We start from the raw sequence: 25,026 nt of genomic DNA on the forward strand, positions 1-25,026 counted from the left end.
GTGTTCAACGCTTTTTTTGCATCCTCGGGGACCCAGGGCTTCGCGAAGATCGGGCACACAGGGAGCGCGCGAGAAAGAACTTAGTTCTCGCGCTCCCTGTGTGCCCCATCTCCGCGACGCCCTGGGTCCCCGAGAACGCTTTTTTTCGTAAACACAGGTCAGAATTTTTTCCTCGATCCGCGCCTAAGTAGTCACCTGTCCCTTACCCACGTGGTACATATCCCATAAACCCACCTGTCCATTACCCCATGTGGTACATATCCCATGTAGCCACTTGTCCCTTACCTATGTGGTAGAGAAACCAACAAAGTGACGAAGCTGTCGTCTCAAATCCTCCAAAGATGAACGTGATGATTTCATTATGCACTTCTTGCTCGGATAACTTGTATCTGGACTCTGGGTCCGTGGCAGAGAAAAGAAGAGACAATAAGTCCCTCCTGGCCCGTGTGCCTTCCTGGTCACTCAGTCGCTGCTGAATGATGGTACTGACTAGATCGTCCAGAACCTTTTGTTGCTTGGCTAGGTGGTACGCCTTGATCGGTGCCTGAGGGCCCAGAAGAATGGTATAGCATCCATGATGATATCACCAGCGTGATCCAGGAAGGCGTTGATTGCCTAAACAAAAAGATAGTAGGCAAAAGCTAAACATTTCCATTTGACAAAAATATAGTAGCAAGCGGGACATTTCCATTTGAAAAAAAAAAGATCGCTGCAAGGTGGACATTCCCCTTTGACATAAAGATGGTAGCAAGCTAAACATGTCCATTTGACAAAAAGATAGTTGCAAGCTGGACCTTTCCATTTGACAAAAAGATGGTAGCAAGCGGGACCTTTTCAATTTCACACTGAAAATATAGTAGCAAGCTGGACATTTCCTTTTGACAAAAAGATGGTAGCAAGCTGGACATGTCCATTTGACAAAAAGATGGTAGCAAGCTGGACATTTCCTTTTGACAAAAAGATGGTAGCAAGCTGGACATTTCCTTTTGACAAATAGATGGTAGCAAGCTGGACATTTCCTTTTGACAAATAGATGGTAGCAAGCTGGACATTTCCTTTTGACAAATAGATGGTAGCAAGCTAAACATTTCCATTTGACAAATAGATGGTTGGCAAGCTGGACCTTTCCATTTGACAAAAAGATAGAAGGCAAGCTAAACATGTCCATTTGACAAAAAGAAAGTAGCAAGCTGGACATTTCCATTTGACAAAAAGATGGTGATGGTAGCAAGCAGGACATTTTCTATTGAACCTTCTACTGGAGCCTATAGACCACGGAGTTGGTCGAATATCTATTATAAACTGATAGAGTAGAATGTATAGCGAACTAGAAGGTCAACAAATCAGAATGCAGCATTGATGATAGAGCAGTTGTGTGTTTTGAAGAAATAGCGTGATAAACTTTTAGTCACAAACAAAGTTTTACCCGGCAGGTTGTACTATCTGGATTTTCCTGGACCTTGAGGTCATAACCGAATCCAACCAAACCAGATATGTCAACAGTTAGATTTTTAACTGCAGAGAACGCCTCTATCACGGAGCCAGGTTGTTGCAAACGCCATCTGTCAATCAACTTCCTCGTCTGCTGATTGGCTATATCTGCTGCGAATGTCATGTACGTTCTGTCGAAGAACGGGCTGATTAGACGACGGTGCTTTTTCCATAGATCCCCGCTCAGTCCCACCAGGGAGAATTGGCCAAGAACATTCTGGAAGAATCGAGCTGACACGGTGGCAACGTCAAAATTCCTTAAGGAGAGGAATGTTTTACTTATTTTCCGAGAGCTTATGCTACCTACCATGTCATGTCTAGATTGCGGGCGTAAATGTGAACACAAGGCCCGTGAAATATGCTGGGAAAAATAGTTGTCGGGTATATTGGGCTATGATCGTTTCGAAGCGGTAGCTTGGAATTACTTTTAAAAGAAAAACAAATATTTAAAAAATCTGAAGACTTCTGAATACATATTACAATATACTTCAACATATTTGCTGCATAAACTTACTATACGGGGGCGTAGCAAGCATCGTCTAAAGGCAACTTATTTAAAGAAAAAAAGAAGAGTGGGCTCCTGTGTAGGGAAATCGCGGGGGAGGGATAATCAGAAGGAGTCAAGAGGGGCCAAGCACAGGAAACCCAGAGTAGCCACATTGGTCCACAAAATCACGCTTATGTCCATGCGGCTAGATATCTCTACCTGTCGTTCAGCACTTTCCTGAAGAGTTCTGGCCGTCGTATGGCATCCTCGGGGACCCAGGGCTTCGCGAAGTTCGGGCACACAGGGAGCGCGCGAGAAAGAACTTAGTTCTTACAGATCCAGCCCAAGGCCTGGTGGCCCAAGGCGCAAGCGGAACATGTCACCATACTCCTCATGGAGGGCAAACCATCGCAAGTGGACTTCTTCTGGCGTCTCGCGAAACACCGATACGTTACCAAAGAGCCAGTGAGGTCGGGGACCGGGACATTTGCGTGCCCCTTTCTGCGCCCTACATAGATGCGCAATATTAGAAGTGACGGTGTACATGACAGAAAAGAATACATGCCATAATTAGACGCGCAATATTTTAGAAGATTGATGGCAATTTCTACAAATTTATTCACCTTGATTTGTACCTTGTTTTTTTTTTTAAATCATCCAACACTAAAGGCTATGTTACATCTGCTTCAATACTATCGACTATTATAGCCCTACGAGCGAAGCGCAATAGAAATAGGGCGCACCGAGTTGGAGCGTTGTCCATTGTGCGGCTTTTATTTATGCATATCAACACTGAAGTCAACGAATGGAGAGCGATACACTAACACAAGAAGCCAACAACGTGCCCCTTTACTATCGATTTCCAGTTATGCTACACTGTTTATCTACAATGATGAGAATGCATTATCGTGAAGTATCAAAGATACTGCATGAGGTATGTTTGGCAACAGGTTCTGAACGCTATTTGGCACTTACCTTTTCACGTACCAATAATTTATAAGCCAGACCCCCAACGAAACCAGCACCGACCCACAAATAGCCAAGCTGATCGTGACGGGGGAAAGTTTGTTAATCTCCATAAGTGCCGTGCCGTGCCGTGCCGTGTCGTGACGTGTCGTGCCGTGCCGTGCCGTGCAGGCAGTGATGTTTTCGTTCTTCTGGCACGCCCGATGGCCAATATGTCTCTTACCATTGTTCGCAAGTCGCTTGATTTTAACACATTCACTTTTCTTTGTGTATATTTCTATAGTTTTATTTTCGTTGTTGTACATAGCAAGAGTTAGGCATGACCAAACTGCAAAACAAGCGGAGGCGAATTCAGAAACCTTACAGGACCCCCGACACTGCTGACATATGAGCAAAACATGTCCAGATCCCCTATGAAGAGTGTTTAGGTTAATATTTCATTAATAATTTGGCTACAATTAGCTTGTCTGATACCCAGAATATCTTATGGGGATAAGCCCTTTAAGCAAGCCATACGTGGGTCTTTTTTGTTCTCTACCAAGGAACAGAATAAATTTAAAAGAAAAAAGATTCTGCAACGATAAATATAAAACGTGAGATTCCTAAAGATGGAATCTCACGTTCTCTAAAAGGCATCCATCCCCTCCCCTATCCCGAAAAAATGATATAAAAGTGTTGAAAGCAAGACAAGGAGGCGTTATGATGTGCGTCGTTATGTGTATGATTGCAAATGTAAGGAGCAATGAGTGATTCATCGAGTACGTTCATAATCCTTTTTCATAAAAACGTTCAGCCAGAGATTTCGCCAAATACTAAGAACATGCCGAGGGTCGGTAGCAGCAGTTGCTTTTCAAGTGTGATGTGTTCCTATAATACAGAATCATTCTCTTGACAATAACAAACTTCAATATTTTTATTGATCATTTGTTTAATTCTCTTCTAATAGTTGATTTGGTACTATACTTTTATATACTTAAAATTTATAAGAACACACTTAAAAACATTTTTATAGCCTTAAAATACTCCATATAAGAGTGAATCGTACTACGCGCAGAATCGAATTGCCACCCGAGAATCGAAAAGCATGTTTTATTTCGACGAGCATATTGCTTGCAGAGGAAGTAAGAATAAACAAAGAATTTTCCTGATTAAAAATCGGCTCTGCCTGAATCGATACTACTACGCAAAAGCAATTATTCCGGACCCCACCCTACTGCGTTCTTCCGTTCTTACATTACGCAATCCTATCCACAGGCCCCTTGCGGAGTCATTCCGATGCACAAGAACCAAACAAACGGAGCAATCTTCCGGTTCGAGACTAGAACCACCGCTTTCAAGTGCTGAAGCTTATAGACAAGAGTGCTGCAAGACTTGAGGGTCCAAAGGGACGGTAAGTTTTATCAGGTTAAGTTAGGGTAGGAGGTAATATCGTGTTTTATCAAACAAGTGTGGTATTCAGCGATGACTCGCGGATTGCCGTTTCCGTTCGGTAGGATGTGTAACGCGGGGAGGGGCTTTATTTGAGGTCAAAACATACTCATCACTTCTAGAAGCTATAAAAGATCAATGTAAAAGAATCTTGTCATTATTAGAAAAGCTTGTAAAAGTATCGAGCCACATTAACACGAAGTTATTACAAAGCGAACTCACGCGACCGTATAACAAATGGCACCAAGTATTGCACGAGTAATCTTGTAAGTCAGGTAATTAGTTGTTCATTTGATCACTTTGTGGCATTATCCCGTGCTATATTTTATAATTTATACGTTAATATTTTGGCTCATGGATTCATAATTAGCTGGTTGTTCTGTCACTGTCGCGTTACCGGGATAAGAGCGTTCTTTTCTGAGTGAGAACTTTAGATCTCTATCTATTCTGTAGCAATTCGATATGCGTTTCATCGAATCAGTACGCCGACTATGGCCGATCTGTCTTGCGGCTTTCAGCTGGTTGTGTGATTCGAATGTAGAATAAGGACATAATATCACTTTGACAGCATTACTGCACTGTTCGTTGTCATGTTACGATGCGTTTCATCGCTTTGGAAGCGGCGAGCAAGGTTTGTTGAGACGGTTCCTGTTGGAAATGAATTCAGACATTGCGTTATGTTCGATTCAAGTGTCTGGCTTGAGCAATAGTGATTATTTACTTTCTTCAATACCATAAATACTTACCCTTTCTTATAGTATTGATTTGTGACATCAATAATATTTTCACATGATTTGTGTGAAGTAGTTTAATAGTGTATAATACCTGTTTGTGATGACTGTTTTTAAACTGTGAATTCTAATGTTTTTGTTAAGAGTTGTCAAATTGTGCTTTACTATGTCATCAATGGCTTTCACAGCCGGGTGCCAAAATTTTAAACTTGCTTGTTATTTATTGGAAAACTGCACCATATACATCATTGTATTTATAGGACTTCAAATTAAATATTCGGTAAGATTTCAAGTAATAAAACAAGAAAAATAAATTTCGAGGGGCATAAAGGCTTGAAGTATCGGATAAATTGCTAAAACACTAAAATCTTGTAGTTTCAGTCATTTATAAATCCTCTAAACATCAATTTTAGGAGGCAAAAGGCAAAATTTGGGGACATCCCCCTGCCTTTATAAATAATTCTCAAGGCTACCCCTAAAGCTGGCTTGCGAAAGTGCAAAACGATTATTTTTCATATGTCATTGGGTAAATATTTTGTTTTAATGTGATGGCATACAAAAATGAAAAAATGACTTGAAAATTTTATTGTACTGGAAATTTTTTTAACCATGCTGCTACCATAATTCAGCAAAGAAAAATCATGTTATTTTCTAAATTAATTCTCCTTTTCTGACTAAAATGAAAATTTGACTTGCCAATGGAACAACTCTTCAGATAATGGCATATGATATATCAAATAATAAATGATTCAAACAGTCTAATGGCTTGTTGAAGTGATGATATCACCCACACCTGCTAGGGGTATTACTTTTAATCTTAAATTTACCTTTGATCAAGAGCTAATTGTTATTTTAATTTGATAATTGGAACAGGGTGGTGAAGAGTATTTTCGTGATTCATGATTGACCCTAAATTTAACCTGTGATTCGTGAAAAGCCTAAAAATAAACCTGTGATTCGTGATTGAGTACTCTATCGTGATCCGTGATTGGGGTATTTTTACTTTCGTGACTCGTGATTTCGCATGGCTAAATTCGTGAAAGGTGACCGTTGACGCCGACAATAATTAAAAGACGAATACATGTAAGAGATTTCCAAATAAACATGACCTTTGTTTAGATTGTTGACCTCTTGCTGTGCTAGTTTAATATACGATGTATCAAGTGTCTTAGTTTGTGTGACACTACTCCACCAATACTTGACAGCACTATTGTTTTATCTTAAGTATGATTGGTTAAGTAACATAAATCCAGGTCAGTTTTGATGGACTCGTCAAACGCTAATGGTAGTCCAGTAAATTTTTGAAGCTGGCATTGTTGCATAAACGTGGCGTATTTACAAAGATCTCGACTTATACCTTGCATTGTGGATGGAGGAGAGTTCTGATCCTAGCGTCAAAGTTATTTTGACGTTCTACTTAACTCAGCAAGAGAAAACAGAGACAAAATCTGCTGTAGTACACAAGGAAAAATTTAATGTCCCCTTGTCGATCGAGAAGCATAAAGTATTTGAAGTATTCAAGAAACATCTGATTTCATTTACAACACTGAAGGAAATTGCCCTTAGTAAAGGTCTTGGGGCAAATCCCGAAGTAACAGTCGCAAGAATACAGAAGGGAGGCGCCTCGATTGAAGCATGTAGTATAAGGATAAGTGGATCAACCGCAGCGTTGTTCTATTATACAGATTTGTCGGTTAAACTGCATTGAATGCACTGAATCTCCAAGTGATTGTATATTTAAATCATATATTCATGAGAAAAGCAAAAGTTAAAACGGTGATTCGTGAAAGCTTCTTTTTTAAATTCGTGATTCGTGAAAGTCTGAAAAATAACTTCGTGATTCGTGATGGGCCCCCCCTCTTCACCACCCTGTTGGAAGCCTTTATGTGTCAAAAAAAGAGACAGATATAAAGTGCTTGAGATCAATAAGTACATCCCTTTTAAAGGTACAATATTAGACGTTTACCCTAAACCTCACCCTTCGTGCTTATATAAAATGCCTATTTATAACTTGATAGACAGGTTGATAAGGGTTCATGTAATAGTAAACAACCACAGTATAGGATAGCCCTAGTATAAGCGGGAGAGAGGGGAGGGTGTTGTATTTTTCACCCTTAGATTTTTTTAAGCATCATAGGCTTACGTTTGAGAAATAAAGAGGACACCTACAACACGGTGGCAGCTGTGGCGAGGGGGAGGGTGGGGGTGGTAGACAGATCTTTTATGAATCGTAGCATTTCTACATATACAGCTAAAAAAATAGTGTTTTTTCCTTATTCAGGTCACCCTCCCCTCCCGAAATAATGGATCTATCCCCTCCATGTCAAGAGAATGACAAAGAAACATCTCCAGGTGGGATTTCAGAGGAGAAGGCTGAAGAAAAAGGAGAAGTAATGGCAGAGAACACACAAGCATCATCTATAGAGATGACAGAAGCAGAAAATGATGATGATGATGATGATGATATTGACAAAATGTTGAATGAGCTGCAAGGATTTCAAGATGTAAGTTTGATGAATACTGCAAGCCTTTTATATTGCTTGCATATCAAGGGATGATGAGTTGGGTGGGGTAACAGCATCATTATCTAATACCATGTCAAATCCAAGGGTTTGGTGCCGGACCTAGAAAAAAGCCCTGCTAATGGCTCCAAGAAATGTTTGCCCAAGGCATCACAGGTCTGAGATGCTAAGAAAATTGGGGGGGCACATCCCAGTAGTGGATCTACAGGGGAGGGGTTGGGGGGTTAGGGGGTTTAACCCCCCCTTGGGCTGCCTTTTTATTGTTTTCATTGTGTCTGTTCATTCCAAAATCGGTACGAAGGTAAAATAATGACAAAAATTTTGGTTCAAACTGCCCCCTTGGCAAAAAGCTGGATCTGCCCCTGCAGTCATTTCCCTATAGTTTTTTTAAAGAACGGTAGAGGAGGGGCAATGGGGCATAAGCTACATTGGTTTAACACCAAAAAATCTCTCTACTAGGAGCTAGCTCATGAATCTGCTTTTGATGATTCATCATCTCCAGAGGCAGCCCCAGAACTGCCATCCAAACCACTGGTATGTAAGTGCCAATGATATAAAGGCACCTGTAATGTAAGCAGCAGAGCTATCTCTGAACGATTCTGGTGGTTATCTCAAAGTTTAAGTTCACAGTTAACTTCAGTTGTAGAGATACACCTAACATAATTTTCAGTGGGCCAGAGGCTTACACTGAATATTCGTCATATACCTATATACATTGCATTACAAATAAAAAAGGTGGAGAGAAAATGGTGATGCATCTTTATTACTTGCTGTAGATGAATGCCTTTCTGTAAATTTCTAAGTTCTGCACATTCAACAAGGTTTCCATTTCAGCTTTTTGTCTCTGAACATTTCAGTTTTCATTCAGCTTTTTTTCTTCGAAAAAGAAATAAAAAGTTTTATGAACAAATACTTGAATGGCTCTGTTCTCTCATTTCGCCATGAGAATGCTCACAAACCAATAAGCACAAAATTGATTCTGTTGACAACAAATAGAGCATGAATGACAAATGTCAGAAGGCTGTTTTGTAATGGGTAATTCCTGGCAGGTTGTAAGTTAGTATTGAAAATTTGCTTTAATCTTCATTTTTTAATCACCTTTTTCTCATTACTGTTGCTTTGTAACAGGATGAGTTTCGCTTCTCGTTAACAGCCATGGAAGGTAAGACTTTATCAGTAACTTTTATTTAGTGAACTGACTTTCATAAGTGTCTTGTTCATTTCAATCATTTCTCCTAGCTTTTTTAGTTCTACTGATTCACAGTTCAAATGGTTTTGCTTGCATGACACTAGCTTTATCAGTAAGAGAATTTTGTCAGTTGCATCTGGGAAGCTCGGTTGGCTAGAGAAGCTAATGTCAATCACATTATACGTTTCTCGCATCCTTATTGGCTAAATTTACAAAACTGTCAAGGTGGCCACGGTAGCGCGCATCGCAATGGGAGTAAATGGGTTTGGCAGTTTCCAGCCTCTGGGGCATGGGCTGGGAGCGCCATTGCTGCCTTTTATTCTTCACGTGATCTCACTTTACCCTAATTTCCTCCTCTTTGTTTATCACCGCTTTACTCTACTCCTAGTCCCCATAATTGCGCAGTTTAAAGTATTCACAAGGCTTGATACTCAGTGAAATTAGTTGTTTATTAAAATACACGAAACTTGAAAGTTATTCTCTTCACGGCGAGTAATTTTGTTTCCGTGAAAATTTAGTGAAATAAGGTGGTAGCCTATATCTGTCGCGGTCAGTCCGTGAATTACAGTAAAAATATCACGACTCCCATTGGCCTGCAGGGTGTGGCGTCTATTGCATTTTCACAGACTTTTTCATTTGGACTTAAATAAACCCACTCTTGCTTTTAATTTATTACTATCAAATGGTTATTGGGCACGTCTTAAGGTGGACTGACATTTCAGTAAACATGCCTTAGTAGATCGTGCACCTGCATTGTGGAGAAACACTTCTCCTTGAGTCGTAACCAAACTTGAGTGCTGCCTGAGGCGAGACGCGAATACCTGAGAACAGCGAACATCGCGTCAAGTCATCTAGACATAGGGGATGGGCTGGGGGTCGAAGTAATCAAAACACAACAAGATTTTAGGGTTAGTGCGGAGTTTCCGGCTTGCGCTCTTCGCAGCAGGCACGGCGTGACCATGAGAGGTTATCACATAATATTCGTGTTGCTTTTTTTTACAGTTGCGTTATCTTAAGTCAACATCACGTGGTATGTGAAGGTTTTAGGGGGAGTAAGTTGGTGCATTTAACGCGTGTGGGAACGGGGGGACAAGTTGCAGCCGACAAGGATGTTAACTAAACATACATCTTTTTTTTTTGGAGGATTACGTTTTGATCGCGCGGTTTTTCTCTATTTATTTTTTTTTCGATGCTAAGAAAATTACAGCTTTGTGCATAAGACAAGGTCCAGACTGGCTAGCTCTACGAGTTAAAATTACTAAGAATAGTGTAAATGGCTAAGACTAAAGCATAGAGAACCAGGGGTTTATGCTCTAATTTTCCTTTCAACTTCCCCAATAACATTCGCGCATTTTATTCGAGAAGTCCAGACTGTCAATCAAATCGTGTCAATCAAACAACATCGCATCTTTCGCCGCATCGGGAAGCCTGCGAACTAAAACAGCAAGTTCGCAATGCCACACACGGGGGATTGATATTATGTTGTGTGTGTACCTTACGTCGCTTTGATAACACTGTATTACCCCAAGCTTATCCAATTGAAGAGTTCCCGAGTCGTTTATCTCCCTACTGTCGAAACTAATTGATAACTGGGCTATTCCTGAGATAAGGGCTTATCAAGCGGTGTAATCTACCTGTCATATCCATTAAAGCTCGCATTATTCTGCTGCTCTTACGATGAAACTAATTAATTGTGGTCAAAGCGCGCTGTCTGCTATCTCAAGTGGCTCAGAGCGTGTACATCGAGCGCGGGGGGAATTCTGTGTTAGGAAGGAGGTGGATTGTTGACAGCCGACCATGGAGGCCCCAAAGTATACAGGTACTTTCGAGCCTTGATCGCGTCCGTACAGTGTACCGATGCTTGAGGGGCTGTTGCCGCGCTTGCCTTAAAATAGCGATATCGGAATCAGCGACTGTTCAGCTGTCGCTGAGTACTATTCATATCTCACACTTTTGCCTTGAATTCGTAAAACCTTCGTTATATCCAGATTCAAACGGCACGAGTGCGATTGTAATAGTTTATAGCGGAATGACGCGGTATTACTTTGACGTTTTTCTTATCCAACTTAGGCCTGCCACGTTTTGCAAAAGCAAAAACTGAGAAGATACGAAATAAACGTTATCTTGTATTGTCGAAGCATATCGATTTGCTTATGATTTGTCTTCAGGCTGTCCAAGAGGTTTTTTTAGGTTAGGATGTCTTATACTGAAGGATTTGGGTGTACAGTGCAGACGTTTGATCGATTAACTATTAAATCATAGCGTTTTGTTCTTCCTCGCCCAGTGTAATTAACCCCATGTCTAACTCGGGAGATTTACATGTATTTCAAGTGAGAAATGTTAGTAATTAATACTCAATCATATTTATCTTGGTTTTTCTGGAAGCATGTTTTTTCTCTGAACGCTAACTGAATATTAATATAAATTCTGCTAGTGAATTCCGCTACTAGTGAATCGGTTTTTCTTCTCTATCCACAAGTTTGTTGATGCATGGGCCTTGCTTTACGGTCAAATGATGCGTGATTTTTATAATAGCGAAGTATAATATACACTTTCTAAATTATCTTTTAACATACTACACACAGTAAAACACTCCACTCTTGGCATAAATTCACAGTTACTACAGCTGTTTACAGAAGGCATGTCGCAAAGAAAGCGGTTCTTTTGTTTCCACAGAACATAACATTAGTGGTTTAGATTATTTTCTAATAAATCTAAGAAAGGGCAGTTTAATTAATTGGTATTTATTTTAACTATTTTTATCAGGTATATGCCAATTTGGTAAAACAAATAAGGTTCTTTCAAAGTTTTTTCTATTTATCCCTTTGTGTCAGTTTTTATTCAAACGTTATATTTTCTTACACCAGCCAATTCTATAAATTCTATCATATACCAAGTTATTTCATCCTAAAAATCCAAATCTTTACCTTGAAAAGAAAAAGAAAATCTGAAAGAAACAACCACCGTCAAAAAGGGTGCCTTTTTTATTTTTGGTCACATTATGTCAGAAATTTTCTGATCAGTATGCGGATTGGGGTAAAATAATTCTACTACTCGTTCCTAGTTTCTTGAGCTGTGTCTTAAAATGCTGCTTAGTAATATTTTAATCTAGAATTCGTAACTACAAAACGAGTTAGTGCTTCGGACCAAACTGATAAAAAAATGAAAATAATAATTAAGGCAGTCTGGTTTGCTCAGTGACATAGTAAACATGATTCAATGATAAGCAAACAAGAGACTTGTGGTTAGGTACCACTTGCAAAAGCGAGAGAAAGGAGAAATGAAAAAGTGGGGGGAAAAACCCAAAAGCGGTTTGATTTATCACTTCGGATGTCTCACAATCATCGACTAACTTCCGCTAAAAGCCTTGAACAGACAAGTTGGCTTGTGTGGTTTTTGTAGGTAAAAAAAGGTCATTTTACTGCTGAAAACTAGGTCGTATTTTTCTAAGAAAAGAATAGATATTAGTTCCTCTCTTTAGTCACGCTGCTACGATGTAATATTCAAGTATCAAGTTACATTCAGTTCCTTTTAGGCTATTGTCTTTTACACTTATCCCTAGTGGAGTTATGTTAAGGTCGTGACACACAGATCTATTTCAAAGACGAAAGAAATACCCAACTTCCATATAAGTTACGCCTTCGGCTGATGCGCAGTATAGCTATAATCTCTGAGCACTTTTACTCGCATGTTGTAAGAAGCGTAGAGATAAAACACTTCATAAGTGTCAAGAGTTGTGCCGAATTGATAACATATTGGCCGTATCCCATGTTGCAGACTCGGGCGAAGTCGATCTCGATGCCTTGTTGGAAGATCTGTGTGTTATGGAGAAGGACCTAAATGCGAATAAGACAGAGAATGTGAACGATCCTACCCCTGCCATGGAACCCACGTTCCCAGTCAAACTGAACTCTCCGATCTCACCGACTGCCAAGGTAAGTTATGATAATAAGCAATGCGTCAAGTTTTGATCGGTTGTCGTGGTTGTCTTCTGATTAACTGATATTCTCGACCTTACTGTCAAAGACGTAGTCGTCATTATGGTGATTCATTAGCGATTTCAACACTAGAATTCGTCAATTAATTTAGTGCATTATATGGAACGCAGTCTTAACGCAGTAACTCACTCTGGCATAAAGCCATTTGCTCTCTACTCTACTTGCAGATCCGGTCATGTTTTCCGGTCTAATTTCATCAGCCAACCAATCTTTATTGGTTTTTATCCGTTTATTTTTTTCCCGCCATCATACTAGCCAAAATGAGTTTATTGTTCTATGCTAAAATCAAAAGGGAAAATTTAAACACGAAATTCTCTCACCCGCAAAGTCTACCATAGACCGCAAACATGGCTTTTAAATTTCTATGTTCTTTGTTCTTTAAATGGAAGATTTAGGCTTTGATGAATTATATTTTAGAGTATAGAAAAAGATAGACCCATTATTAATTTTAATTTATTAAGTGACTTTTTATTTTAGAAGTCTAATTGAATCCTACGTAGTGTATTTTAATATAAACTTAAAAGTTTATAACACACATAATATTGCGTTTATAGTGCAAATTGTTTCTCTCGATCTCGTCCTTTAATGCTGCTGTTGTGTAGATTATATTTTTGTGGTTATTTGTTGTCTTCGTGCTGCGTCTTTGTGTTTTATCCTGGCATCTGATCCAATTACAGAGGTTTGCATGACACAACCTTAGATTCCTTGATAACAGCTCAAATTTTACGGCTTAAACAGTTTAAATCCTAAGTAAAGAATTACCAATTATCTCCCTCAACTGACTTCTCATTGGGACATCTCTTGTTTACAAGTACTGGGATATCTCTTATTTGCAATCCCTCCTCCACATTATGGTGTTTCGATTGTTTATATTTCCCGCCATTTGCTATCAATGGTTTGAATGCTTCGAATCAACATACGTCTGGGCATGTAGTTCTACAGTAGTGTTGTTTATGATAGCTGTATCGATGTTTGTAGTCCTAATCACGTACACACCTACTTCAAATAAGGTTGCACTCGGAGAATCTTTGTCGTAACCCGCAGTGCTTCATGGGTATCAGATAAATAATAAAATCCAGGTTTCCAAAGCTGCAGAATTCTTGTTTATGTTCTTATGGTCATTCACACGACTTTCAGACACAAGGATTCAGCCGTTTATTCGCTTCCCATGAATCACCGCGTGTTCGACACATGGGTTCTCGGGTGCAGCCTTTTTTGAAATTAGTGTATTCCCAAACTTCCAGATACGACAACTGCTGTGCAGGGTGTGATGTTTTTAACGCTTTGTTCTTTCTACGCTTTCTGACGTCGTCTGTTTTCATGCTCATGTCTTTTTTGTTCTTTTTGTAGATATTTCTTTTTTTTTTGTTCCAGCTGTTGCCAATGCTGCTTTTAATCGTTTTTTACTTTCCTTATTGTTGTTGTCCTTTTCGTCGTCGTTGCCGTTGTCAGAATTTTGTTGTTAAAAGAATGATAATAACATTACTGATAATGTCGTTCCTCCGACTCCTGAGATATAGCGTAACAAAGAAGTGATTGGCGTCTTATGACTACCCTGGTCCGCTTGCAAGGTCCTTGTTATGTGCTGTTCACCTATAACCTCTTTGACTATCAGAAAAAGGAATAAGAAAATAGCTATTATTATGCCATATCTACCATGATCGTGTTGACCTTTTAAGGGGGGGGGATGTGCTGTCGTTTGACTTTATCCCCTAAGACCATGTTGACAACATTCGTTTTGCTGTATTCACGATCACCATTTTGCCGTTGGGAAATTGTGAAAATATACGTAAATTTAGAAGGCAAAGCGCCCTTGTTATACCTGGGTTGCAGACTTACGAGAGCACAGATACACCTTGGTAGAGCCCAGGTGGCGCAGTTGGCAAAGCGTCTCTTTGTAGCGCCTGTGCCTCTCACCACAGGTTTCCCGGTCTCTTTGTAGCGCCTGTGCCTCTCACCACAGGTTTCCCGGTCGCTCTGTAGTGCCTGTGCCTCTCACCACAGGGTTCCGGGTTCGATTCCCGGTTCCGACGTTTAGGGCCGTTTAAGTGTGATTTGCGAACGCTAGATTAAACGGCCCTAAACTCGAAAATAATCATTTCATAGATGTTTATTTTAATAAAATACTTAAAAGTATCAAAGCATCTTTATTGGGATATTTCAACATTTGAAAGTTAAAAAAATACAGTTTAGAAGCGATATTTTGAATACATATGAAAAGCCGTTAAAAGCTCACCACAGGAAGCCCATCATCCAGCCTTTCACCCGTACTCGCTCAGAGCTTGGGAGGCATGTGTTCTAACTGCAATGAAAGTGATAAGCGACTCCAGTTTAGTTGAATTTTTACAACTTAGTAGAGTCAAAGCATACCGCAGAATCCTCCCGCCGTGTCACCACGCATTTTAGAGAGGAAGAGATTTCAGTGAGGCGTTTCTCTTTTGGAGATGACGTACCTTATGCGGTCAGGTTTCACCGTTGATAAGCCATGTTTGCATAACCACAAAACCGATAAGCTAGTCTTAACCTGCCCACCAAAGTATTGATCGGTGTCCTAATCGCACAGTTAGAACATACAATACGTATGGATAACTGTCTTTTCTTTGTACAAATGTTTGTGGTGATTTGTGTATTTCTGGTAGAGTTCTGGCTGCTGTATAAATGTGCCTTTTCATGTGTATTGTGTTTGTCCAGATATCTGCCGATGTGCGTTCGCGTCTGGAAAGCGTCCAGGAAGAGTCCAAGGAGCTCACCCCGGTCAGTTGTACATTCAACTTTCACTTTAATTTCTCACTAGTCAAAGCTTTTGATTTTTGTGGAATTCTTTATAATCGGTAATCTAATTATTGTCTCTTTTTTTTTCTAGGAAGAGCAGCAAGAGCGAATAAAAGCAGAAAAAATACGAATCGCGTTGGAAAAGCTTCGAGCTGCAAGGGTGAAGAAGGTATGGTTAAAGCCCTGCTTGTTGGATATCAAAGCACCCGTAAATTTCCCACCTTGTCCTTCCAGCTCGTGGTAAAAGTGTACAATGATGAGGACCCGACGTCTAAGACCATCGCCATCGACCAGACGTGGACCTCATGGGAAGTGTGCAAGAAGATGATGAGAAAGAACGATGCTGAACCCGACCCCAACTGGGTACTGGTAGAAAGACTACCGGAACTTTGTATAGGTGCGTATTAATAAAAGGGTAAGGGCTGACTCCAACTGGGTACTGGTAGAAAGACTATCTTTACCTTGTATAGGTGCGTGTTATCAAAAGGGTAGGGGTTGACTCCAACTGGGTACTGGTAGAAAGACTACCGGAACTTTGTATAGGTGCGTGTTACCAAAAGGGTAAGGGTTGACCCCAACTGGACACTGGTAGAAAGACTACTGGAACTTTGTATGGTTGCTTGTTATCAAAAGGTTAACCCAAACTTGATCTTCGAAGAAAGACTACCTTTACTTTGTATAGGTGCGTGTTATCAAAAGGTTAACCCAAACTTGGTCTTCGAAGAAAGACTACCTTTACTTTGTATAGGTGCGTGTTATCAAAAGGGTAGGGGTCGACTCCAACTGGGTACTGGTAGAAAGACTACCTATGTGTAAATGGATAGTTTTTTGGCATCTCAGAGTTTCGAAAATGTCCAAATGTTTGCGTCGTCAGCCCCAACCTTATTTTAGGAGTGATGAATAGCATAGTTCTAATGGCTGAAGTGTGATTGCTTATGATATGCTTAGACATTGTCCTTCTGTAAACATGTCTTTACACATGTTGTTAGGCTATTAAGCGCATTGACACTAGAATCGTTTTTCTTTAGAGAGGTCCCTTGAGGATCACGAATCCGTAGTCGACGTCGTGTCCAGTTGGCCGTGGGAGAACAACAACAGAATCGTCATCAACAATAAGCGAGAAAAATATGCACTCTTCAAAAACCCACAGGTATGCGCATTTTAATGTATTTCTCTTGAGGATTTTAATCTGTCTGTTTCGCGCCCTTCAAAAACCCACAGGTATGCGCATTTTCATGTATTTCTCTTGAGGACTTTATTGGTCTGTTTCGTGCCCTCTCCAAACCATGGACGGGCCAGTAAAGGGAATTTCTACAGATGTCATTCAGAATGGTTCCTGTCGGACCTTTTTATTTTTATTTATGTTGCAACTTATGTAATATGCGGAAAATGCCTTATTTGTCCTTCCTACAGAACTACCTCCTATCAAGTGATACTTCTGCTGGAGCTGCTCAGCTGGCAGAGAAAAGCAAAGACATTTTACTTCAGGTAAAATAGAAAATAGAACCTGCAGGTAATGGTATTGCTATTGTCGGTGCTTGGTGTCATCAGAGCCTCCAAATCACTTCTTGTTGTAACAACTGTCATAAGCTATTGCTTTTGATGCTTCTGTTATTGCTGTTGTTGTCATTGTCTTCCTAGCTGAAGCTATTATTGTTGTTATTGTTTTTGGTGGTCGTCTTGATGGTTGTACTAATGGTGGTGTTGGAATCAGCGTTGGTGACATCAATGCTGTTGTTATTCTTGTTGCGATGTGGTCCTACTTGTGTTGTTATTGTTGACGTGGAGCAGCCGGTGATGATCGTAGTATTGGTGGTGGCGTTGTTTTTGCCGATGTTGTTATTGATGATAGTGGTGGTGATGTTGATGGTGGTGGTCAAGGTCGGTCATGGTAGAAATGATGGTGACGGTGGTGGTTGAACCCTCTGTGTGGTTGTTACTAGATTTGGCGCCGAGAGTGACGTAATCTTAAAACGTTTCGTTCTCTCGCTTGTCTAGGAATATTTCAATGAATCGGCGATGCGATTACCCGAGCTCGATGGCGTGTTGTACCTCAAGGATGGCAAAAAAAGCTGGAAAAAGCACTACTTCGCCCTTAGGGCCTCTGGAATCTACTACACGCCCAAAGGCAAAACCAAGGTGCGTATCTTCTTAGTCATTCTTCAACTACTGATAAACGAAGGGGAAGTCTTTCGAATTGTTTTTTCTAGTTAGTAGTATTTTGATTGTACCCTTGTGACTACCACCAACCGTCGTTTACTTCTCTAACCGTTTACTTCGCACACCATAAAGTTTTTCAGCTTAAAGATGGTCGATCAACCGCTCCTTTGTTATTTTTTATCATTGAAAATACAGAGTTTATTCGCAAGGAAACTTGGAAAATAATAATCTACGAATGAAGTCTGGTACGTTATTGACGATATTTGATTGAGAATATCTTGGTTACTCGTTTGAAAAAGCAAAAGATGGAAATGGATGCTTCGTGTGACTCGCCATTGAGCGGGAGCATAAAATGGCGGCGTGATTACCCTCTTTTAACGCGACTACTTTCCCCTTCTGTTCCATTCTACTGAGCTTAACGTATTGCCTCATTTTCTCCTTCAGTCCTCTAGGGATCTCGTCTGTTTAATTAAGTTCGAGTTCGTCAACATCTATTACGGCAACGCGTCGTTTAAAAAGAAATTCAAGGCGCCAACGGACTATTGCTTCATTCTAAAGGTGCGTGGATTGGTGTTACTGAAAGTCCATGTTACCCGATAGGCAGTTTTCCTACAATTTGCAATGCAACGATGACAAAAAAAGGCAGATTGGAGAGAGAAAGAACACAGGGCAAAAAAATCAATTCCACTTTTCTTGCAACTTGCGAGACAAATTTTATTTTGCAAGTTGTAAAAGGAGATGTTACACGAGTAATTTTCATGAAACTCGCAACGCGACAAAATTTGAAGGAATTGTCTCCTGTTATGTAGCAACTCCCTAATACTCATTTTGTCTGCTTTGCTCGTCTTGGGTAGCAGTCAAAAGCACATTCGGCTTCTCTTCCCTGCTTTTTCAAGCGAAATACCAAGATTTTTACCTGTTGTTTAAAATCCGTTTGCAGCATCCCGAATACCACGAAGTCGAGTCAAAAGCCATCAAATATTTCTGTGCAGAAGACGTGAAGACCTTCAACCGATGGGTGGTTTGCATCAAGCTTGCCAAGGTACGTATCACTTGGTTTCACTATAGCTCGACGAATGAACTATTAACCGTTTGTCATCGCCCCACAGTACGGCTATCAATTACTCGAAAACTACTCGGAGACTCAGGACGAGATGGAGAACCTCGCTTTCACGTTGGATAAGAACAGATTTCCCAAGGCGGCTAGCTTCAGTGTGAGCGCGAGATCCGATGAAAACGATGAATCGCAGGTTGGTACTCACAGAAGGCTAACAGCCGAGCGGTGAAGCTTATATGGCATCGTGTTCCTTTCCATCCATCGGGTTAAAGAACTTGTGTACAGATGATATAGTATACACCTATTTCAATAAAGGTTGTCAGTGCAAATGGCGATTGGCAAATGGCAGTTCTACGACCGAAAGTAATCATGCGTCTCAAAGAATTTGGATTAATTAAAAACAATTATCCATTAAAGGTTACCAATGCTTGGCTCTGACATTGCTAGACTTTATTCAACACCTTTAATTTTACGAATAATTAGGTTCGATAAGCCATTTACCATTTGCCATTCGCCATTTGCACTAAAAAATTTTGTGAAATAGGTGTATGTGCATATGCCGCCCAGACTAAAAAATGATTTGTTGGGTTTGTTGTATTATGAGCTTTGTTCATATTTTGCGTGTAATATAAAAGACTATAATTGAATGATCTGATCAGTTTAAATAGCGTTAATTGGTTAGGGGGGGTGCGACGGTGTGTAGGGGAGGGGGGAGGTATGCGGAATGAGGTAGTAAAAAAGCAGGACATCAAATGGAAATTCAGAATCAATGTAGTATTTCACTACTTCGTGAAATGTACAAATTTTGCATTTCACATTAAGCTGTACTAACGTGAAGAATGTAAATAAAGGATCTTGCTTGGTTTAGTGGTTGGTTTGCTCGATCCATCGCAAACTCTTACTAATGCTTTCACGTTTCTTATCTGCAAATATGAACTAACCCAAAGTTTTCATTTTATACCATCTTTTTCTCTTTACCACTCGAACTGTGAGAATAAGGGAGTATATTTAACTCCAAATCTATTTCTATTTTGTTTAGGAAATAAACCAGACTCAGAATTTATCCTTTAGTTATAATAACATAATAAAAATACATTTTAGCCCGCTTAATAGTTTGCTTGCTTTTTTGAATGAAAGTAGACTTTATAAATTTAACACCCTATAAAATTATGATAATTGAAATAGATTTGAGGTTTCCGGCACGGGCTAAAATGAACCTAAGTCGGGCAAAAACATATTATGCCTGCGAACCTGAGCTGTATTGTTATAGTCTATGCCGAGCTCTTCCCTATTGAATCATCCCAAACACCCTTCTTTCCATCTGCGTCATGTTACACTAATCGTTTTCGCGCTAAGGGTTCTGTGATAGTTAGAAAGTATGATAGGGATGCTAGGAATGCTTCTTTTTGGCCGGATTATAATAGTTGTGCTATAACGTTTCCCAGACGTGCTGTGTTGCGCATCTGACAAGTGGCGCGAGTGCATTCAAGGGAAGCATTCTTGAGTTTAACCACAATGAGTCTACACAAATCAAAGCGGAGACACTATTGTGTTATTGATAAACCGTGACACTAAATAGAGCTAATGATTTCATAATGATTTTGTTTTTTTATTACAGCAACAATTGAGCACTGCCCGAGATAACGCAAAAGCGCAGTCTGACCGGATCAAGAAAGGGGGCTTTGGAACTGGTGAGCGAAATGAATTGATTTAGTATTCACAAATTGATTGCACAAGCGAGATACCTTCCTATTCCAAATAAGTTTGCACTAGGGGAATCCATGCGTGGTAACCCGCAGTGCCTCATGGGCATCTGGGCAAACAAGCGTATCCGGTTACAAAAAATCTGTAGTTTCTTTCCAAAGCCAGGTATCAGCAAGCCCTTTAATATTTTGGGAACTTTATTGGTCTGGGGCCGGTTCCTGAAAGGCCGATTAACTTAACCCAAGACCAGCGCCCTAATCCCGGGTTAAAATTCGCTAATCGTAGGTTAGCTAACCTACGGATATAACTCACCGTTCCCGAAACCCGATTTACTAACCCTGGATTAAGCGAGTAAAAAACTGGTTTGACGAGTAAAATTCAAACAGGATACCCAGTAGAAAAATAGAGAGCAATTCAAATTACCCTTTGGTGATTTTATTTTCGCCAAGAAGCCCAAAAACACCTCTACATTACCTGTAATTACCTCCATTTCACTCCCAAAAATGTCATTTTCAGGATTCGAGTTGGTGCATGACACTAGCGAGACAGATTCGTTTCAAGTATAAATTTCATGTAACTTTCTGTCTGTCTCCGCATAATTTTCGAGTCAGCATCGCAACGAAGGTCGCATAACAAAGCGAAATGTTAGGACATTTGATCCCTACATTGTTTTTGTCTTTTGTGTCGGCAACTTTATTTTATGAAACTTTAGCAATTTTATGAGTTTTTTATGTTATCACACATTTTAAACACCACACCACACCAGTGAGCTTCCCTAAAACTATTGTGAAAGTGAGAGACCCAATATGCATGCCCTACCCTGAACACACCTCGTGCCAGGTTGAACACGTTGGCTCCTATACTGTGATTTCAGGAAGTCAAAGCTTCTCAGTGACAAGCTATCAACAACAGAAACGTAAGCCTAAAACCATCGGCAATCTGTTTTCTGATGCCTGGAAGAAAGGAACAGAATACGAAGAGGTATATTGTTTACTTATTTCCGTCTGTCTGTTTCTCTGTCTTTTTTATATCTGCTTTCTGCATTTATATCTATTTGTCTTGCCTAGTTGACGCGTGTTTCTCTGTACAGAATGAAGCCCCTATCTCGCCAGACACCCCCTCCACGTCAAGTGCAGGGCCAGGGATGACTCCCAACACCACTGAGCCTCGCTCTTTCAACATCGACAATGCGATCATCATGGATGACATTGTAGAAGAGCCCATGACCCGCCCACGGGACCTCCCTATTTATGGCTACTCTAACGGTGAGGCTGGGATTCCATCTCCATCCGAGGTGAAAACCAAGTCACCACCTGCACCGCCCCTACCACCCAAAGTGACACCTAAACCACCAGCACCTCCACAATTTGCACCCGTACCACCACCACCATGTGCACCCATCCCACCCATGCCATGCTCAGCACCCTTACCCCCGGCGCCCGCTCCCTTCTCTGCCGCACCCCATCTACCACCTGCGCCTAACATCAGTGCAGAACCACCACCGCCACCTCCAGTAGCCAGGAAGCCGTCACGGTCGAACAGCACTTCTTCCCAGCGCAGCCTCGAATTGCAGTCCCCGTCAAGAGAAGAAGGTCCATCACTTATCACTGCAGAACCACCACCGCCACCTCCAGTAGCCAGGAAGCCGTCACGGTCGAACAGCACCTCCTCCCAGCAGAGTATAGAGTCAGCACCAGGGAGCCCTCCCACAGGGGCTGACGATTTTCCCCCTCCCCCTCCCCCTCCTGTCATGAAAAAGCCGTCTCGTAGTGGGAGCCTTAAGGAGAGCAGACTTCACCCTCCCCTCCCTAGTATTCATGGATCTACAGACTCCCTTGACAGCCTTCCCCTGCCACCCCCTCCTCCGGAGCTTCTTGGGTCGGACGCTGACTTACCACCACCCCCTCCGGAGGTTCTCTTCAAGAGTAATCTGGAGTCTTCGCTTGCGAGATCGAACAGTGAAAGCAGGGGGAGGTCTTTAAGTGGCGACAGATTCCCCCCTCCCCCTCCCCCAAAGTCAGGGAAAACCCGAACGAATAGTGTTGGCAAAGCACCGCCTCCACCGCCTTTACGCACGTGACTCTGAGTTGTACAGTTTATTATTTGAGTTATATTACTGTATTCCCGAAGAACGTCGTAATGACTGTGGATCATTTGAAAATTACCTTGGAGTATCATTGTAATGTTTGATGGCATCATGTTTGTCACTGTCATTGATCGACATTTTCCCAATCATCGTCGCCATTCTATTGATGTAAAGCATCTCATCTTTGCCTCCATTTGTCGTATTCCGACAAGCTATCACGGACATAAGCGTTCGTCGTCATCCGCGTCGTCGTCATAATCTGAGGATCCACCATTTCCTGGTTTTGAATGGTCATCGGATGCTTATTGGCGTTATGTGTGTGTTGATGCACCGCTAGTGTTGTTATATTTGCCATGAAAACCGTACAATCACAAGCACTGCCTCTAATGGATCTTTGCCGTCATCACCTTCAACACCAGTTTTGCACATTTGAATGGATTTACTTCATTAATTCTTATGTTTGCTTGCGTTATGCATTAGATCCTTAGCTGCAGTCTGGTGAATGACATGAGCGACTCGAGCGACGCGTTTAATCAACGGCTTGTCAAGGCCTTGCTAACGACGCCCGCGACGTAAGCAGCATGCTTTGAAAGAATCTTGCTAACGACGTAAGCGACATAATAGGGAACATGGCTAAAGACGTGGGGTTTATTGTGGGAAACATTGCTAACAAACGACGTAAGCAGCATGTCTTGACCAATACAACCTAGCATCTAAAGCCTTCCAAATAACACAAGTCAAGCGATTGGACGCAAACTGCATCATATCATGTTGTCGGTACGACTCTCGCTAACATTTTTTTAGCATCATTGTGATACTGCATTGCGCTGTAAATTATTATTTTATGCATATGCATATTAGAAGAAAGACTAAAGGTTCAACATTCTTGACATTTTAATTGAAAAATCAGTAACAGAATGAAATGTTTTAAAAAACAAGGCAGTGCTGATGAATATGTCTTCAAAGAGAAATAAAATATGAAGAAATATATTGTTTTTATATTTTTTCTCATTTTTTTTTAAAATTTATAGTTCCCTATAGAAGACTCATTTTTCGGGAAATTTTATATTTTATTAATACTTCTAGGCTTTATCAGATTCCGCTAGATTCACTCTTCTTGGAAATCAAATTTATTTTTTCATGCAAGTTAAATGGAAGCAATATTTTTATGTTAAAATAAAAATCTCGAAATCTGCGCGATAAACCTTTTTCTAAATTCACAGTAACACCTAACAATACTCCAGCTTGAAGCACACGAATTGTTGTCCTAAAACTGACCTGTCAAACTTCGCAATTGATATATTATCTATATTTAACGCTTGTGTGAGAGGGACAAGAGGACATAATTTGAAAACTAAAGAATTTATTCCTTTTCAACCTAAAATCTGAAAAAAGTTTATGAAAATCGCGCCGTAAATGAGTCTTCTGAAGGGAACTTAGTATGGCGCGCCACCTTTAAGCGATGAAATCGCAACAGTCGCATATCGTGTCGCGCGGAGTTTCCCTAATGGTCGCGGGTTTTGAGGTGCGGGTTTCCAGGGTGCGCCTTTGAAAAAAAAGTACGGGTTTGAAATTTTTTGCCGGTTTTTTTTTTCTTGGAGAGGGGGGATGTTTTATTATTACTATTTTTTTTTGGCTCGGGAAAATCAAAATATCCGAAGAAGAAAACACTGGAGAGCCGGGAAGCAGGTAATTTTCGGTGATTTGATGACAGATCCCCCCAGTCAGGATTAAAGGTTTACGACCTGTCGCCAATACGCAATTCAATTGTACTTATGTATAGCATTGTACTATAGTTTTCAATTTTGTACTATTGCTTAGTCAAATATTAAGTACAGTCTCGATTTAATCCACTATTCAAATTTTTGCATGTTTTTCGGATATAAAGTTAAGAATAGCTCAACCTTTTTAGATATGTGCCGAGGAATTGTCTGTGGAAAAGTCTATGCTCGTCTTCGACCTCTATAAGGTTTCAAACCCGTAGTTTTTTTTAAACGCGCACTCTCGAAACCCGCACCCGCGACTTGAAACCCGCACCCTGAAAACCTGCACCCGCATCCTGAAAACCTGCACCCGCACCCTGGAAACCCGCACCCGCACCCTGGAAACCTGTACCCGCATCCTGAAAACCTGCACCCGCATCCTGAAAACCTGCACCCGCACCCTGGTAACCCGCACCCGCGACTTGAAACCCGCACCCTGGAAACCCGCACCTCAAATCTCTCGACCAGCGACCATTAGGGAAACTGTCGCGCGATATCGTTATTAGTGTAACAGGGCAACGTGCCCAAAATGTTTCGAGAACTACGAAATGTCAAAAATTGTAACCCCGCCTGAACGTGCTGTAACTCTTTCCCAACCCGATGTACCCGGTTAGTCGTCGTTGAGAACGTTAAATGGGCAGTGTCATGGTAATAGCTTTGCAATAGCAAATT

General features: G+C 40.8%; 2 protein-coding genes and 1 long non-coding RNA gene across 4 annotated transcripts; 1 reads left to right on the plus strand and 2 right to left on the minus strand.

The window, feature by feature from the left end:
- Positions 1 to 241: 241 nt before the first annotated feature.
- On the minus strand, positions 242 to 3,249 carry LOC116614541 (cytochrome P450 4F3-like). Its single transcript, XM_048723378.1, has 4 exons — positions 2,954 to 3,249; positions 2,313 to 2,486; positions 1,427 to 1,748; positions 242 to 544 (listed from the first exon to the last, which is right to left on the minus strand). Exons 1-4 carry the CDS (start codon positions 3,247 to 3,249, stop codon positions 242 to 244), a joined length of 1,095 nt encoding a protein of 364 aa, XP_048579335.1.
- Positions 3,250 to 4,181: 932 nt separating this feature from the next.
- Positions 4,182 to 23,579, plus strand: LOC5525234 (amyloid beta A4 precursor protein-binding family B member 1-interacting protein). 2 transcript variants are annotated; one of them, XM_048723530.1, is made up of 17 exons: positions 4,182 to 4,334; positions 7,385 to 7,607; positions 8,085 to 8,159; positions 8,754 to 8,787; positions 12,592 to 12,749; positions 15,504 to 15,566; positions 15,676 to 15,753; positions 15,819 to 15,981; positions 16,613 to 16,734; positions 16,998 to 17,072; positions 17,583 to 17,723; positions 18,189 to 18,302; positions 18,685 to 18,786; positions 18,854 to 18,994; positions 20,420 to 20,492; positions 21,380 to 21,486; positions 21,596 to 23,579. In XM_048723530.1, the coding sequence occupies exons 2-17, from the start codon at positions 7,407 to 7,409 to the stop codon at positions 22,583 to 22,585; spliced, it is 2,637 nt and encodes an 878-aa protein (XP_048579487.1). In that variant the 5' UTR covers positions 4,182 to 4,334; positions 7,385 to 7,406; the 3' UTR covers positions 22,586 to 23,579. The 2 variants fall into 2 exon arrangements, with proteins under 2 accessions (XP_048579487.1, XP_048579488.1); XM_048723531.1 differs by lacking the exons at positions 4,182 to 4,334; positions 7,385 to 7,607; positions 8,085 to 8,159; positions 8,754 to 8,787 and adding an exon at positions 10,115 to 10,633.
- Positions 4,444 to 5,247, minus strand: LOC116614546. Its single transcript, XR_004294614.2, has 2 exons — positions 5,119 to 5,247; positions 4,444 to 5,020 (listed from the first exon to the last, which is right to left on the minus strand). It is a non-coding gene; the product is annotated as an uncharacterized LOC116614546 (long non-coding RNA).
- Positions 23,580 to 25,026: the final 1,447 nt, after the last annotated feature.

The sequence above is a fragment of the Nematostella vectensis genome, chromosome 2 (assembly GCF_932526225.1).
Source record: "Nematostella vectensis chromosome 2, jaNemVect1.1, whole genome shotgun sequence".
NCBI classification, from domain to species: Eukaryota; Metazoa; Cnidaria; class Anthozoa; order Actiniaria; family Edwardsiidae; genus Nematostella; species Nematostella vectensis.